Genomic DNA, 16,772 nt, shown 5'->3' with positions numbered 1-16,772 from the left:
GATCCTATTTAGTGCTCTATAGTCGACACACATACGATATGTGCCGTCTTTCTTTTGCACTAATAGCACAGGTGAGCAAAATGGAGATGAGCTAGGCCTAACCATGCCCTTCTCAACTAACTCATGCACTTGCCGCATAATCTCCTCTTGTTGAGCTTGAGAAACTCTATAAGGAGGTTTGTTAGGCGGTGAACTTCCTGGAAGAAGTTCAATTGCATGGTCGTCATTACCTCGTTTAGGAGGTAGCTCACAAGGGATGTCGTCAATAAAAACATCTTGAAACCCCTTGAGAAAATTGAATAACTCTAATTCCTTTTGGTTGCTTTTATTTTCTTTTGTTAAAGCATTAGGTTCATTTTGAGAATCTTTAACAAAAATCATGTACACGGAAATAGAGCTCTTTATTGACTTGTTGAAAGCTGGTGTATGTACAATGGGGATGGTGTTACCCATCTCCTTAGCATCTATATACATGTCCTTTTCCCTGAACTTAAAGGAGATTCTCCTTTCAGGAAATTTAATATCGGCAGCCAGGCGGTCAAACCATGGTGCCCCTAGGATTACATCCTCATGCTTGAGAGGAGAGATAAAGAAGTCCTCTTTGTCCACATAGCCTTGGACATGAAGCCTCAATTTCCCGATTAAGGGAGTGACTGAAGCTTCTTGCCCCTTGAAGGCACTGTCTGCGGGTAGGATATCTCCCATCTCGTAGGATTGTATGCCTAGCTTGGTGGCTAACTCCATAGATATGAAATTGTGAGTAGAACCAGGGTCAAAGAGAATAAAAGCATCATGTTCTCTTACCTTTCCCCAAGCATGGCATAGAGGAGATCCTTTGTGGTGAGTTTGATGAATCTCCTCCTCTTGGATTTCAACCAAAGAAGCTCTAGGAGGATCTTGGCGGTTGTTCTTTTGGGGACAAGCGCGGTACGCATGCCCTTGTTCGCCGCACTTGAAACACCGGTTATCTTTACGATAACGCTCAAGCTCTTCAGGAGAGAGTTTATTCTTTCCTTTGTAAACTCCCTTCTCTTTAGCTTTGTTGGAATTGCCCTTAGGAGACTTTTGGACATTGTCCTTCCCCTTAGGCTCATTGGAACCCTTGTTTTCCGGGGGCTTATTATTTCTTTTACCCCCCGTTTGGAAATTGATTCGCGAGGCCACCATAGTATGGTGTATTACCGCCGATATGGTACGTGGCCTTTGGGAGTTGACATACTCCGCCATTTCTTCGGTTAAGCCCGCACAAAATTGTTGCTTTTGCTCTCCAAAATCCAACTTTTTGAAGACAGTGGCTTTGAGTTGTAGGTCCCAAAACTTGTCTACATATTTGTGGATGGATTCATTGGGAGAGAGCTTTAAGCTTCGCCATTCGGTGAGTACTTTGTCTTTGGCATTGGTGGCCAAAAACTGCTTCATAATGGAAGCTCTTAAAGCCTTCCATGTTCGTGGAGCTTCACCGTTAGCTCGTAGGCTAGACCACCATTGTCTGGCGGACTTTTGAAAGTGCATAGCTACATGGCGTAGCTTAGAGGACTCCGTGAAGCCCTCATCTCCAAACGCCGCATCGAATTGCTGGATAAAGGCCAAAACTTTGTCTGTAGCACCGAAGGTGCCATCATAGGTAAGGAAAGAGATGCTCTTCCCTCCCTCTTTGAATTTCTTCAGCTTGGACGACCTCTTCCATGCGGCATAGGATTTCCTATGGCCTCTTCTTTTTGATGGTTCAAAAGTTGCACCATCACTTTCTTCAGAAGGTGAAGAATTTGAAGAAGGTGGAGAAGAGGGTGACCTCTTTCTCGCCTTTTTCTTGTCTTGATCTTTGTCGTCTTCACCATAGCTTTCATAAGAGGAAGAGGATGAAGAAGATGGAGAAGAGGGTGTCCTCTTTCTCGCCTTTTTCTTCTCTTGCTTTTTATCATCCCTCTTTGAATTGTGGTGAGGAGAAGAATATGATGGTCTTCTCCGCTTTGGTGGTGATGGAGAGCGTTTAGCCCGCCGTCTTCGTGGAGCCATCTCCGCCGAGGTGGCGGGAGACTCGCTTCTTTCTCGTTCCTTCGGTGGAGGCTCTTGAGTTCTCCTTTGGGAAGGAGATGCATCATCAAGAAGTAAGTTCTTGAGCCCTTCATATGGATTCTCTTCTTCTTCCCGAATCGGAGAGAGACCTCTTTTGGTAGTCTCACAAGGAGGCTTCCTAGGTGTTCTCTCGTCATGGTGATGAGCTTGGAGAATCCCGTGAGCACGGAGCTGCCGTTGCACTTCACTTTGGAGAGATGGATTGCCCATGGCTTGTTGAAGCCTAGAAACAAGATAGTTAACAAGCATTGAAGCATCATTAGTAGCTTGCTCATGAGCAAAATCAAAGTTATCAACATTAATTTCACTCTCTTTACTATTGTCAGCCATTCTAACAACTTTTAGGTGTAAACTTTTTAGGTGTACTTTGGCACTTCAAGCCCTAGTTGCTACTCCTCTTTACCCCTTTAGAAAAAGCACTCAAGCTATTGTACCCGCGGCTCGAATACCATTAATTGCAAGGAATAGAAGAGAGGGTCTTTCGACACCAAGACAGCACCGGCTCCTGTCAAGCTTCTAATAGCTCAATAGTGGTTAAGCCGTAGGCAAGCCCCGTAGGACTCCACTATTAAGACCATAGCTCTCGACGGTGATGCCCCGTTAACTGCACAAAGGCAGGCGCACTGCAAGGCTGAAAAATCCCTATTCTACTTACTCACAGGCAATTAATAATACCAACCATTTGTAGCTAGCTTGAGGACCTCCCTTCTTGAGCAAGAAAAGAGAAACCTTGAGCTCTGATACCAATGTAACATTTAATGGCCTAAAATCTTATGTGTAGCGGAAATTAGCATGAACATAGTGGGCATTTCATTAGAATAGATTCCTAATGAGAATTACAAGAGTGCTTGGGTGGAGAGAGAGCAACAAAAAGCATAACACCTAGTTAGATAGCATCGACAATACTTTCAAAAGAGAGAGCAATTAAGCTATTGACAATAGTTGAGGACCGGATTTGCATGGAGCCGGTCCCCCCTCCAAAAGGCTTTGTATTATGGTTTCTCCCATCAAGAGAGACATTGTACAATACAATTCTTTGTGTTCCTTCAAGACTAGCTAGTGCAATGAAGATGGAAGCTTCATACACCAAGCAAAACACTTAATCAAACACAACTTGAATTATCCCGTTCTCAGACCCAAGACCTCACACACCTTCGAAGATGGTGAGAGCTAGCAGGGTATGAGAGTAGATTGAGAGGAAAAAGAAGTATCTTACGAGAAAGATGTACATCTCCTCACATAATCACTCATATTAGCATAGCTTAGCTTAGTAATTAGCTTGGTAGAGAAGATGAGCATGCATTGAAGCTTGGCTCTTGGTTGGATTTGCATCCACATGCCAAGAGAGTGTTGATGTAGGCTTCTATCTCACAAGCTTGGAGTAGGTGATGAGCTCTCCATTAAAGCTTGGGAGGAGATAGAGTATTCTTCCTTCACACATGGTCAAGTGTGTGTGTGTGTGTGTCAATGCCAAGCAAAAATCAGCCCCCCCTCTCTCTTGGGCGAGCCCTAGCTGCTAAATAGGTCTGGCTTTTGCCTCATTGGACCTCCCCAGGTCAAGCCAATAGGAATTAAGCAGCATAAGTGATAGCCTTCTGACATGTGTCCCCCTTTCCCCTTTTGTGAGAGCTTTAGGTAATTAAATAATTAAACTAAACTCTCATTGGACCCCTTTGCCTCCTGGCCAATAGGAATCAGGCAAGCCATGGGGCTCCTGAATGCTCATTGGACCCCTTGGGAGACTGCCCAATAGTCTTTTAGGAGACTTAATTCTCATTGGTTTCTTTTATTAAATGTTTTTAAATTAATTAAACTAGATTTACTCTAGCTTAATTCTCATTGGTCCACTTCAAGGGTCTTCCAATAGGAATTGGGCACACCTTGTGGGCATCTGGCCTAGGGAGCTGACATGTGTCCCTCATTCCCTTTGTGTAAAGGGAGCCTGTGTGTGTGTGTGTGGCTTTCTCTCTCATCTCCTACCTTTGGGGCTCGCCCCCTCCCATGTAGGGATGTGAAAAGACTTTTAGGGCACACACTAAGCATCCAATTTTCCCTAGGGTTGACCTTTGGACACAACCTTTGAATTTTGGAACCTTAGCATTTTGGAAGTCTTAATGGGCTGAACCTTAGGGTCTTTTTGGCCCATTGTTTCACATGGCTCTTTTGCAGATGGCCCCCCCCTTTGGATCCCTATTTTCCCTCCTTTGGATCCCTACTGTGGCCGGTCTGCTAGCTTAACCAATATTCTAGCTTTTTCTCCCTTGGCACTTCCCCACATTAAATGATCAATTTAATATGAGAAAATCATTTAGGAGAATTAGATATTGATTATTATGACATTACCTCTCTCTTGAAATCATAGTCGTCCTCGACTATGGTGTAGAGAAGATAAATCATATGCATGAGTCCTTTTCTTAGCGGGTAGAGGATCCCTATGTTACCCTACGACATCATTCCATAATGGATGACTAGTCCATTTGGCGCTTGAGAGCCTGAGGCTGCCGCAAGCATGTCTGCACATTAGTCCTATCAGTCTTCCATAGTAGAGTGACAAGCTCTACTTGGTGTTTGGGAGACGTCGTCTCCGCAAACTTGATCTAAGCATGCATACTACTTCATTTTTGTGCACAAATAAAGAAAAAGAGAGTCTTATAAGACAAAAATTTTTGTTCATTTTTAACATTTTGTACATTTGCTTACTCTTGGGAAGCATTGTAAGCATTGACAAGGTTTAGGTTATCCTTTAATTGTATGCCTTGAATCCATCTAGCATCTTCAAAAGGATAATTCTTAAACTTAATAAGATATCGTCGGATAGTCTTACGGCCTCTTAATACCTTGTCTTCATGTCGGAGAATGGACTCGGGCTGCAGCACCTCCTCGTGGTCCTCGATCTCCGGTGGGTCTTCAATAGTTGGTTCTTGAGGTGGCTCTCCTTTGTAAGGCTTTAAGAGGCTCACATGAAAAGCATTGTGTATGAGCCAATGATTGGGCAACTTAAGTTGATAGGCCATCTCATTGATTGGCCTAAGAATCTGGAAGGGACCATAGTACCTTTTTGCTAGTTTAGCATAGTACTTTTGGTGGCCCGTAGGATTCTTGCCCGTCGTGTGCCTTAATCGAGCCTTGGGAAACTTTAACAAGACCAATCGTTTTCTTTAAAGGCTTGGGCTCTTCTGTGCTTGTCAGCAGCAGCCTTTTGTCTTTGCTGTGAGATAGAGATAGCATCCTTAATCTTTTGGAAAGATTCTTGTAGGTCTCGGCTATACTCATCTGCAGCGAAGATCTTCCCATGTACCTTAAGTAGCAAGGGACTTTTTGATCTTCCCTCAATTACCTCGAAAGGTGCTTTTCCTGTGGAAGTATGTACAGTGTTATTGTAAGCATACTCTACTAAAGGTAAGTACTTCTCCCATTGGGATCTTTGATCTACTTCCGTTACATAGGCTTTTAGTAGATCGAGAATGGTTAGGTTAGCTATTTCACTTTGGCCATCAGTTTGTGGATGATAGGCCGAAGAGAAGTTTAGCCTTGTTCCTAAATTCTCAAAGAGACCCTTCCAGAAATTACTGGTCATTCTAGGATCTCTATCCGACACTATGGACATTGGCAAGCCATGGTACTTGAAAATTTGTGAAATGAAGAGGGTTGCCATTTGATGGGCTTTGATAGTCTTTTTGACAGGTATAAAATGAGCTTGTTTACTGAACCTGTCTACTATCGTCCATATTCCCGTATTCCCATGGATAGACTTAGGCAATCCAAAGATAAAATCCATGGATATGCTCTCCCAAGGTGAATTAGGGATTGGCAAGGGTTGAAGCAATCCAAGTTGCTTCCCTCTATCAAATTTTGTCTTTTGACATACCACACATTTGGAAACATACTCGTGTATGTTCACTTTCATGGTAGGCCAATAGAAATATGTTTCAATTCCCTTTAGGGTAGACTGAATCCCTCTATGCCCCGCATATGGGGGAGCATGAGATTCATACATTACTTTCTCACGTAGTGAGTTAGTAACGCATAGTCTATTGCCATAGAGAAGATAACCATCTTGTAAAGTAAATGGTTCTTCTTTCTTCCCTAATGCAAGGGCTGAAATCACATCTCTAAAATCGGGATCAATAGCATACTCATCTATCATTGAAGATAGATCATTGTGAGTTGCTATGGAAACCGCATTCACCCTCGGTCGTCTTGAGAGTGCATCGGCTACTTGATTATGCTTGCCAGCAATGTGAGCAATATGAAAATGAAATTGCGAAAGGAAATTTGCCCACCTCATTTGTTTGTCGGAAAGCTTGGTCTGCGTCATGAAGTACTTAAGACTTTGGTGATCCGTTCGCAGAATGAAAGGAGTCCCCAATAAATAGTGCTTCCATGAGTCTAAGGCATGTAGAACTGCAAGGAGTTCTTTTTCGTATATGCCTAGAGCTTGCTCAACAGGGTCGAGCCTTCGACTCTCATAGCCTATGGCGTGCCCTTCTTGGAGTAGAACAGCCCAAGGCAATCACCACAAGCATCACATTGGACCTCAAATGGTTTTGAGAGATCGGTAGTGTAAGCACAGGTTGAGAGATAAGCTTTTCTTTAAGCTTTTCGAAAGCATTGTTCTCCTTAGCAGACCACGTATACCTAACATTTTTCTTTGTTAGGTCATGTAATGGTCCCGCAATTCGTGAGAACTTTTCTATGAAGCGTCTATAGTATGCACACATACCTATAAAGCTTCTTAGTTCATGAAGATTCCTTGGTTTAGGCCATCCTTTTATTACCTCTAACTTGGATGGATCCATTTGGATTCCATCTTGAGAGATAATGTGACCTAAATATTGAATCTCTTGCAAGAAAAATTCACTTTTCTTTCGATTAACATAAAGTTTATTCTCTCTTAAAACTTGAAATATTACCTGGAGGTGTTGCTTGTGTTCCTCCAATGAATTAGAGTAGATGATAATATCATCAAAGAACACTCCAGTGAAGGTTCGATGAGGCCTGAACAGCTTCTCCATCAAGCGGTTGAATGTGGCTGGTGCATTAGTCAAGCCAAAAGGCATGACAATGTATTCGTAAAGACCAAATGTAGTACGAAATGCGGTCTTTACAATGTCTTGATCAACTATCCTTATTTGATGATAGCCACTTTTTAGGTCAATCCTACTGAAGTAGGTCGATCCTTGTAGCTTATCAAATAGGTCTTCTACCCGTGGAACGGGAAACCTATTCTTGATAGTGATCCTATTTAGTGCTCTATAGTCGACACACATACGATATGTGCCGTCTTTCTTTTGCACTAATAGCACAGGTGAGCAAAATGGAGATGAGCTAGGCCTAACCATGCCCTTCTCAACTAACTCATGCACTTGCCGCATAATCTCCTCTTGTTGAGCTTGAGAAACTCTATAAGGAGGTTTGTTAGGCGGTGAACTTCCTGGAAGAAGTTCAATTGCATGGTCGTCATTACCTCGTTTAGGAGGTAGCTCACAAGGGATGTCGTCAATAAAAACATCTTGAAACCCCTTGAGAAAATTGAATAACTCTAATTCCTTTTGGTTGCTTTTATTTTCTTTTGTTAAAGCATTAGGTTCATTTTGAGAATCTTTAACAAAAATCATGTACACGGAAATAGAGCTCTTTATTGACTTGTTGAAAGCTGGTGTATGTACAATGGGGATGGTGTTACCCATCTCCTTAGCATCTATATACATGTCCTTTTCCCTGAACTTAAAGGAGATTCTCCTTTCAGGAAATTTAATATCGGCAGCCAGGCGGTCAAACCATGGTGCCCCTAGGATTACATCCTCATGCTTGAGAGGAGAGATAAAGAAGTCCTCTTTGTCCACATAGCCTTGGACATGAAGCCTCAATTTCCCGATTAAGGGAGTGACTGAAGCTTCTTGCCCCTTGAAGGCACTGTCTGCGGGTAGGATATCTCCCATCTCGTAGGATTGTATGCCTAGCTTGGTGGCTAACTCCATAGATATGAAATTGTGAGTAGAACCAGGGTCAAAGAGAATAAAAGCATCATGTTCTCTTACCTTTCCCCAAGCATGGCATAGAGGAGATCCTTTGTGGTGAGTTTGATGAATCTCCTCCTCTTGGATTTCAACCAAAGAAGCTCTAGGAGGATCTTGGCGGTTGTTCTTTTGGGGACAAGCGCGGTACGCATGCCCTTGTTCGCCGCACTTGAAACACCGGTTATCTTTACGATAACGCTCAAGCTCTTCAGGAGAGAGTTTATTCTTTCCTTTGTAAACTCCCTTCTCTTTAGCTTTGTTGGAATTGCCCTTAGGAGACTTTTGGACATTGTCCTTCCCCTTAGGCTCATTGGAACCCTTGTTTTCCGGGGGCTTATTATTTCTTTTACCCCCCGTTTGGAAATTGATTCGCGAGGCCACCATAGTATGGTGTATTACCGCCGATATGGTACGTGGCCTTTGGGAGTTGACATACTCCGCCATTTCTTCGGTTAAGCCCGCACAAAATTGTTGCTTTTGCTCTCCAAAATCCAACTTTTTGAAGACAGTGGCTTTGAGTTGTAGGTCCCAAAACTTGTCTACATATTTGTGGATGGATTCATTGGGAGAGAGCTTTAAGCTTCGCCATTCGGTGAGTACTTTGTCTTTGGCATTGGTGGCCAAAAACTGCTTCATAATGGAAGCTCTTAAAGCCTTCCATGTTCGTGGAGCTTCACCGTTAGCTCGTAGGCTAGACCACCATTGTCTGGCGGACTTTTGAAAGTGCATAGCTACATGGCGTAGCTTAGAGGACTCCGTGAAGCCCTCATCTCCAAACGCCGCATCGAATTGCTGGATAAAGGCCAAAACTTTGTCTGTAGCACCGAAGGTGCCATCATAGGTAAGGAAAGAGATGCTCTTCCCTCCCTCTTTGAATTTCTTCAGCTTGGACGACCTCTTCCATGCGGCATAGGATTTCCTATGGCCTCTTCTTTTTGATGGTTCAAAAGTTGCACCATCACTTTCTTCAGAAGGTGAAGAATTTGAAGAAGGTGGAGAAGAGGGTGACCTCTTTCTCGCCTTTTTCTTGTCTTGATCTTTGTCGTCTTCACCATAGCTTTCATAAGAGGAAGAGGATGAAGAAGATGGAGAAGAGGGTGTCCTCTTTCTCGCCTTTTTCTTCTCTTGCTTTTTATCATCCCTCTTTGAATTGTGGTGAGGAGAAGAATATGATGGTCTTCTCCGCTTTGGTGGTGATGGAGAGCGTTTAGCCCGCCGTCTTCGTGGAGCCATCTCCGCCGAGGTGGCGGGAGATTCGCTTCTTTCTCGTTCCTTCGGTGGAGGCTCTTGAGTTCTCCTTTGGGAAGGAGATGCATCATCAAGAAGTAAGTTCTTGAGCCCTTCATATGGATTCTCTTCTTCTTCCCGAATCGGAGAGAGACCTCTTTTGGTAGTCTCACAAGGAGGCTTCCTAGGTGTTCTCTCGTCATGGTGATGAGCTTGGAGAATCCCGTGAGCACGGAGCTGCCGTTGCACTTCACTTTGGAGAGATGGATTGCCCATGGCTTGTTGAAGCCTAGAAACAAGATAGTTAACAAGCATTGAAGCATCATTAGTAGCTTGCTCATGAGCAAAATCAAAGTTATCAACATTAATTTCACTCTCTTTACTATTGTCAGCCATTCTAACAACTTTTAGGTGTAAACTTTTTAGGTGTACTTTGGCACTTCAAGCCCTAGTTGCTACTCCTCTTTACCCCTTTAGAAAAAGCACTCAAGCTATTGTACCCGCGGCTCGAATACCATTAATTGCAAGGAATAGAAGAGAGGGTCTTTCGACACCAAGACAGCACCGGCTCCTGTCAAGCTTCTAATAGCTCAATAGTGGTTAAGCCGTAGGCAAGCCCCGTAGGACTCCACTATTAAGACCATAGCTCTCGACGGTGATGCCCCGTTAACTGCACAAAGGCAGGCGCACTGCAAGGCTGAAAAATCCCTATTCTACTTACTCACAGGCAATTAATAATACCAACCATTTGTAGCTAGCTTGAGGACCTCCCTTCTTGAGCAAGAAAAGAGAAACCTTGAGCTCTGATACCAATGTAACATTTAATGGCCTAAAATCTTATGTGTAGCGGAAATTAGCATGAACATAGTGGGCATTTCATTAGAATAGATTCCTAATGAGAATTACAAGAGTGCTTGGGTGGAGAGAGAGCAACAAAAAGCATAACACCTAGTTAGATAGCATCGACAATACTTTCAAAAGAGAGAGCAATTAAGCTATTGACAATAGTTGAGGACCGGATTTGCATGGAGCCGGTCCCCCCTCCAAAAGGCTTTGTATTATGGTTTCTCCCATCAAGAGAGACATTGTACAATACAATTCTTTGTGTTCCTTCAAGACTAGCTAGTGCAATGAAGATGGAAGCTTCATACACCAAGCAAAACACTTAATCAAACACAACTTGAATTATCCCCGTTCTCAGACCCAAGACCTCACACACCTTCGAAGATGGTGAGAGCTAGCAGGGTATGAGAGTAGATTGAGAGGAAAAAGAAGTATCTTACGAGAAAGATGTACATCTCCTCACATAATCACTCATATTAGCATAGCTTAGCTTAGTAATTAGCTTGGTAGAGAAGATGAGCATGCATTGAAGCTTGGCTCTTGGTTGGATTTGCATCCACATGCCAAGAGAGTGTTGATGTAGGCTTCTATCTCACAAGCTTGGAGTAGGTGATGAGCTCTCCATTAAAGCTTGGGAGGAGATAGAGTATTCTTCCTTCACACATGGTCAAGTGTGTGTGTGTGTGTGTCAATGCCAAGCAAAAATCAGCCCCCCCTCTCTCTTGGGCGAGCCCTAGCTGCTAAATAGTTCTGGCTTTTGCCTCATTGGACCTCCCCAGGTCAAGCCAATAGGAATTAAGCAGCATAAGTGATAGCCTTCTGACATGTGTCCCCCTTTCCCCTTTTGTGAGAGCTTTAGGTAATTAAATAATTAAACTAAACTCTCATTGGACCCCTTTGCCTCCTGGCCAATAGGAATCAGGCAAGCCATGGGGCTCCTGAATGCTCATTGGACCCCTTGGGAGACTGCCCAATAGTCTTTTAGGAGACTTAATTCTCATTGGTTTCTTTTATTAAATGTTTTTAAATTAATTAAACTAGATTTACTCTAGCTTAATTCTCATTGGTCCACTTCAAGGGTCTTCCAATAGGAATTGGGCACACCTTGTGGGCATCTGGCCTAGGGAGCTGACATGTGTCCCTCATTCCCTTTGTGTAAAGGGAGCCTGTGTGTGTGTGTGTGGCTTTCTCTCTCATCTCCTACCTTTGGGGCTCGCCCCCTCCCATGTAGGGATGTGAAAAGACTTTTAGGGCACACACTAAGCATCCAATTTTCCCTAGGGTTGACCTTTGGACACAACCTTTGAATTTTGGAACCTTAGCATTTTGGAAGTCTTAATGGGCTGAACCTTAGGGTCTTTTTGGCCCATTGTTTCACATGGCTCTTTTGCAGATGGCCCCCCCCTTTGGATCCCTATTTTCCCTCCTTTGGATCCCTACTGTGGCCGGTCTGCTAGCTTAACCAATATTCTAGCTTTTTCTCCCTTGGCACTTCCCCACATTAAATGATCAGTTTAATATGAGAAAATCATTTAGGAGAATTAGATATTGATTATTATGACATTACACGTACGTTGCTGCAGCTGGCTGCTAACTTACCTTGTTCACTGGTGACTCAAGTCTCACATCTAGATTTTGGTATTTCACATGTCTTGATAGGTGAATTTGCACGTATATTCAATGTATGATTATATGTACATATATGTAAAACGAAACCTGTGTTTCGCTTTTTTTGAGCTGTGAAACGAAACATTTCTGAAAGTCCGAAACCCCGAAACATTTCATGTCACACTGGCTCAGAGGTCTAGAAGATCATGACCTTGGTTTTCCCTAGGTTCATTGTGAGGCCCCTCAAAACTCATCCCAGGCCCGAAGATGTCATGGGAGGCTAGTGAAAGTAACTACCAAATGTACATAGGAGTCAACGATCTCAACTCAGCACCACCTTGCTAGTGTGAAGACAGCTCTAGTCCTGATCTGTCCAGAGGCATGAAGGATCATGCCCTTTGTTTTCCCAAGGTTTAGGCGACAGGCCCCAGTGCAAACAAAACTCATCCAAGGCCTGAAGATGCTACTACCCAGGAGAGATTCTATCAAGGTCTTGTGAAGGCAAAAGAGAACTTGCCTAAGAGACAAAACTATATACAAGATGTCTTGTCAGCTGGATGTCATACGATACAACAAAACTCATTGGTTAGTGGGAAAGTACAATTGTGATATGGTTTTAGACTTCTCTGTTTGAATGAATCTACAATAGCCAAAGAATTGATCAGGACTTCCAAGTTTTTTTTACCACGTATGGAATGTGAATGCTCAAAACTAAAATACCAATTTTGCAGGTTTTTAGAAAAGGTTTTATGGTGGTGAGCCATTCCCTGCTGTCAGCTGCTCTCATATATCAGGTCTTTTCTTACCTTTATGATCAAATATTTTTACTGGTGTTGTCGTGTTTTGATTTTCTGTGTGAGTGTTGCCTCTGAACTCACATATTGGTTGGTTCACCCTGCAGACATGGCTTTTGGACGCATCTAAGTACAGTAAGGTAATTACTTTTCCTGTAATTATGCTTACAGGGTAGGGAAAGAACTTCTAATGTTATTCATTTGGTGTATGGCAGGAAGCAATTGCTGTGTACTATAGGTTCATTTGGAACCTCTTTTATGCTGAGTATGCCATGTTTCCTTTCATCTGACGTTTTGAGAGAGCTGAGTAATCCGTTCTATTTTACAACTTTGGAGGATTAAAAGCATCCGAAAACCCAGGCCTGCATGATAAAGAAGCAAGTTAAGATATGATCATGTGTATGCCAACGGTCAACGTGCCGCATTTACCATTTTTGAATAAAGATTTTTTCTGCAGAGGAAGCTGCAATTCATTGAGTGTGAGGCCAAGATTAGCTTGAGCAGGTGATGGCAGCTTGCAGAGGGCCTGGGAGTGGCTAGCCTTCGACTGCGATACTCATTGGGAATACCATTGAAGATTTTGAACAGGGACAGTGCTCACATATCCCAGTTTGTAGTGTAAATTTCGGAATTGAAATCGAGAAATCCTTGTTGTAATTTCATTGGGCCTTAATTTTCAAGGTTAATAGTTGGGCACTTCAGCTAGAAATCTTGGTAATTATCTTAGGTTTTGGCATGAATCCCTGTTGTGTCATTGGTTGACCTTAAAACCAAGGCCAAGAAAGCCAGTTTTCTCGAGCAGTGAACAGGGACATTAGCGAAATCATAGCCTACCCAATTTTGTGAGTTGAACAACACCAAGGTACTCACAAAATTACAAAAGTTATTTCAGTTGCAAGGGGTTAATATGAATGCTAAGTTGTTAGCTTTTTCTCTTGTGTATCATTTTTTACAGATTATATACCTCCCTATATTCAATAAATGGGTTCGCTGAATGTCGTCACAAGCTGGTGTCAAAAGACCCAAAACTTGTTGAAGTTTTCTGACCATCTCCAAACTTCAAACAAGAATGTTTTCTTGTTTGTTGTCAAGCTATTAAAGTAGCACCTGTGATTGCATGTAAATCATAAAGCTCAATTCCAGCTATGACTAAAGTATTATTTCCTCAGGGTACTAAAATTTTGCAGAAATTGCCATATAAGTGAGACGGCGAAACTAAACGAAACTCTGCTGCTTTGAATAACGAATATCTTTGGCCTTGATGTATAATGTCTGATTGAAAGGCTTCATATGTACCTGGGAAAGTTCACATTGCTAGCCTATGCTTGGTTCTACTGCAAGCTCTCCGCTAAAGTTCGGTTACGGAGTCCATGCACTTGGAAAAAAAAACCTTTGATCCCTCACCTCTAAGAAATGTAGTGCATAGGATTTAATGAACCTGTCATTTTTCTGTTCCGTCTCTCTCTCTCTCTCTCTCTCTCTCTCTCTGAGTACATGTAGACATAAGTTTGTTTTTTTTAGTGTTTAAAGAGTGAATGCTCTTAGCCAGTGAGGGAAGAGCTTCATTACAGAACCTTCATCTTCAAAATTACTTTTGAATTTCTAAATTATTTTTGTTTGAAAGATAGTCTAATATAAGTACCAATTATGAGATACTCTTACTGCAAGAAATTATCTATCGTTGGCAAAAGATTTTTTTTAAAAAACCTCTCCACTGCCTTCATTTCCCTCCTATTTTTACCTCTTGCCTTTCCCCCCTTTTCAACACCTTCTCCCTCCTTTCTCTACTTCCCTCTTTTTCTCTTTCTTATGTGCCATCGGCTTCATGCAATGGAATTCGTTCAATCAAAACAATTTAGCATATCTATCAATCTATCTCTGACAAAATGTAAGGCAAAAAAAATGCTAGAGAATGCCATTATAGACTTAGTTGCAAGACACAAGAAGGCTGTTGCCAGCGAAGACCTCCCCTTGAGTACATATATAAAGATCGAGACCGAGTTGTAAGGCAAAAATAAAAGCTAGAGAATGTATTTATATAGTCATAGTTGTTGGCAGCTTCTTCCTTTGATCTTTGCCACGACAATGTATGCCGTCGCTTGCTTTGATTTCTCCCCTTAATGATTACTTTCTTCTTCTTCTTTGTTTTGAATAAGATATTTGCCATGCATATTTTGGTGCTCTGGTTGTACATGATTTCCCCTATTCATTGTTTTGAAGTGCATGCAATGATATTTTGATTAATGATATTTCTCAATGAGAGAATGCTGAAAAAGACGCTCAAATGCACTTGTGTGCTCAATTTTGTGTTAGTGCTTGCGTGCTGTCCAAGTCTTTTGGTTTGTAACTTTTAGTGAACACACACAAGAACCTCCTCCCCTTCCTCCTTTCCCCTCTTTAGTAAACCAAACTAAAATTTAAGAAAAAAGAACCAATTGCCAATTTCTCAAGGCCATGCTCGCGACATTGATGTTCTTGCCGATTCGTTGGAGATTCTGTTGAGAGGCGATAGTCGTGGATTGTCGGAAGTGGGTCATTGGACTTCAAAGAATTCCGTGAGAATCTAGCCAATGTGAGGCTGATATTGTGGGGCGAACAATTGTCTGTTGCATGGTTTGATGCTCTCAAATTTGCCTTGTATGCCGCAAGCCTAGAAGTCTTGAAAATGCACACTTGTATCTGAGCATGGTAATTAGTGGGTTGGTGTGGTGTTGAATGAAGCTTGAGAGCAACCCTAATTTTGTGTTGTTGCTACATGTTGAAGCTCATAAAGCATGCAAAATGTTGTATTAACCCAATATTTGTTCACCCACTTGCGATGCTCTAATTGGATGCCAAGTATGCTTGTTGCCAAAGCAGGTTACCAACAGTGTTGGATGTGCTCGTTGCTAACGTGGTCGACATGCCTTAGAATATACTACAACCTTGTTTTGTTGTGTTGATGGTAGCTCATCCCGGTGCTATCAAATTTATTGTTCCTCTCCACCAGTGGCGAGCTCAAGGGCTCCAAGTGGGAGATTGTTAAGTATAGAGCCTTATTTAACTTTGTGTTTTTAATTCTAGAAACACACATTTTTTAGGCCCTTGTTATGAGTAGAAGCTATAGTGCATGAGAAAAATCACTAATCCAAAATATTCCTTTTTGCCGGAATATCATGGCCGGATGGCGGCCAGGTGACTGAAAATTGGTCCGTAGATATGTGGTTGGTGGTCTTGAAGGAGTACGAGCGGAAGTGCGACGCTAGAGAGAGTGCGAGAAGAAGAACACGACGATATGGTGAACTCGCTCTACTGTAATATGTAGAGCATAGTGAGTTCTTATTAGGTTCTAACAAAAGAATGTGTGTACATACTTGGCGGCCCGCCCACTTACCTGGGCGACCACATTGGGCTTTATACCCCAACAACCTCCCACTTAAAGTCCAATGTGGCACTTTAAGTGTGAGAGAAGCTACTATACAAGCTAATATACAAGAGATGTAGAGAAGTGATGTACTACCCTACACCTAACTGCTTGTGAAAATGCGCAAAGCTCTCTGAGGGAAGTCCTTTTGTAAGTAGATCAGCAGGATTTTCTATGGTGTGAACTTTGACAAGCTGAATTTGCTTATCCTCGATCATTTCCCTGATGAAATGATATTTCACATCCACATGCTTTGTCTTTGAGTGATAAACTGGATTGCGAACTAATTGTATAGCACTCTGACTATCACAATATAACACAGGCATCTCTTCTTTGATTCCCAAATCTGTTACTAGTCGATTAAGCCAAATTGATTCTTTGCATGCCTCTGATGCTGCAACATATTTAGTCTCTGTAGTAGACTGAGTAACACAATCTTGTAATCTGGAACACCATGATACTGCTCCACCAGCCAATGTAAAGACATACCTTGACATAGACCTTCGGTTGTCTAAGTCACCTGCATGATTTGAGTTTGTAAAACCCTTTACACTTAGCTCCTGACTCCCATACCATATACACATACTCTTTGTAGCTTTCAGGTATCTCAATATTCCTTTCACTGTCTCCCAATGTTTCTTGCCCGGGTTTGACATGTATCGACTTACTACTCCCACTGCAAATGCAATGTCTGGGCGAGTAGCAATCATTGCATACATCAAACTACCCACTACAGACACATATGGAATCTTATCCATTTCAGCCTGTTCTTCCTCAGACACAGGACAATCTTGTTTGCTA

At 42.3% G+C, this 16,772-nt stretch overlaps 1 protein-coding gene across 2 annotated transcripts in view; it reads left to right on the top strand.

Annotated features, from left to right (window-relative positions):
• The window catches only part of LOC147451772 (homogentisate solanesyltransferase, chloroplastic-like), a 64,422-nt gene extending 50,923 nt beyond the window's left edge, over positions 1 to 13,499 (top strand). Inside the window, exons 8-11 of one of the 2 annotated variants that reach the window (XR_015188823.1) lie at positions 12,506 to 12,568; positions 12,676 to 12,708; positions 12,784 to 12,949; positions 13,026 to 13,499. Coding sequence is in view for 1 of the 2 variants with exons in the window: in XM_086517638.1 (XP_086373764.1) it covers positions 12,506 to 12,568; positions 12,676 to 12,708; positions 12,784 to 12,833; positions 13,026 to 13,068 (189 nt within the window). In the remaining variant the exon portion in view is untranslated. The remainder of the gene's footprint in view (positions 1 to 12,505; positions 12,569 to 12,675; positions 12,709 to 12,783; positions 12,950 to 13,025) is intronic. The other variant, XM_086517638.1, reaches the window with a different exon arrangement.
• Positions 13,500 to 16,772: the final 3,273 nt, after the last annotated feature.

This window comes from Adiantum capillus-veneris, chromosome 8 (genome assembly GCF_014529385.1).
Source record: "Adiantum capillus-veneris isolate H3 chromosome 8, ASM1452938v2, whole genome shotgun sequence".
Lineage (NCBI taxonomy): Eukaryota > Viridiplantae > Streptophyta > Polypodiopsida > Polypodiales > Pteridaceae > Adiantum > Adiantum capillus-veneris.
This window is presented reverse-complemented; position numbering and strand designations above follow the sequence as displayed.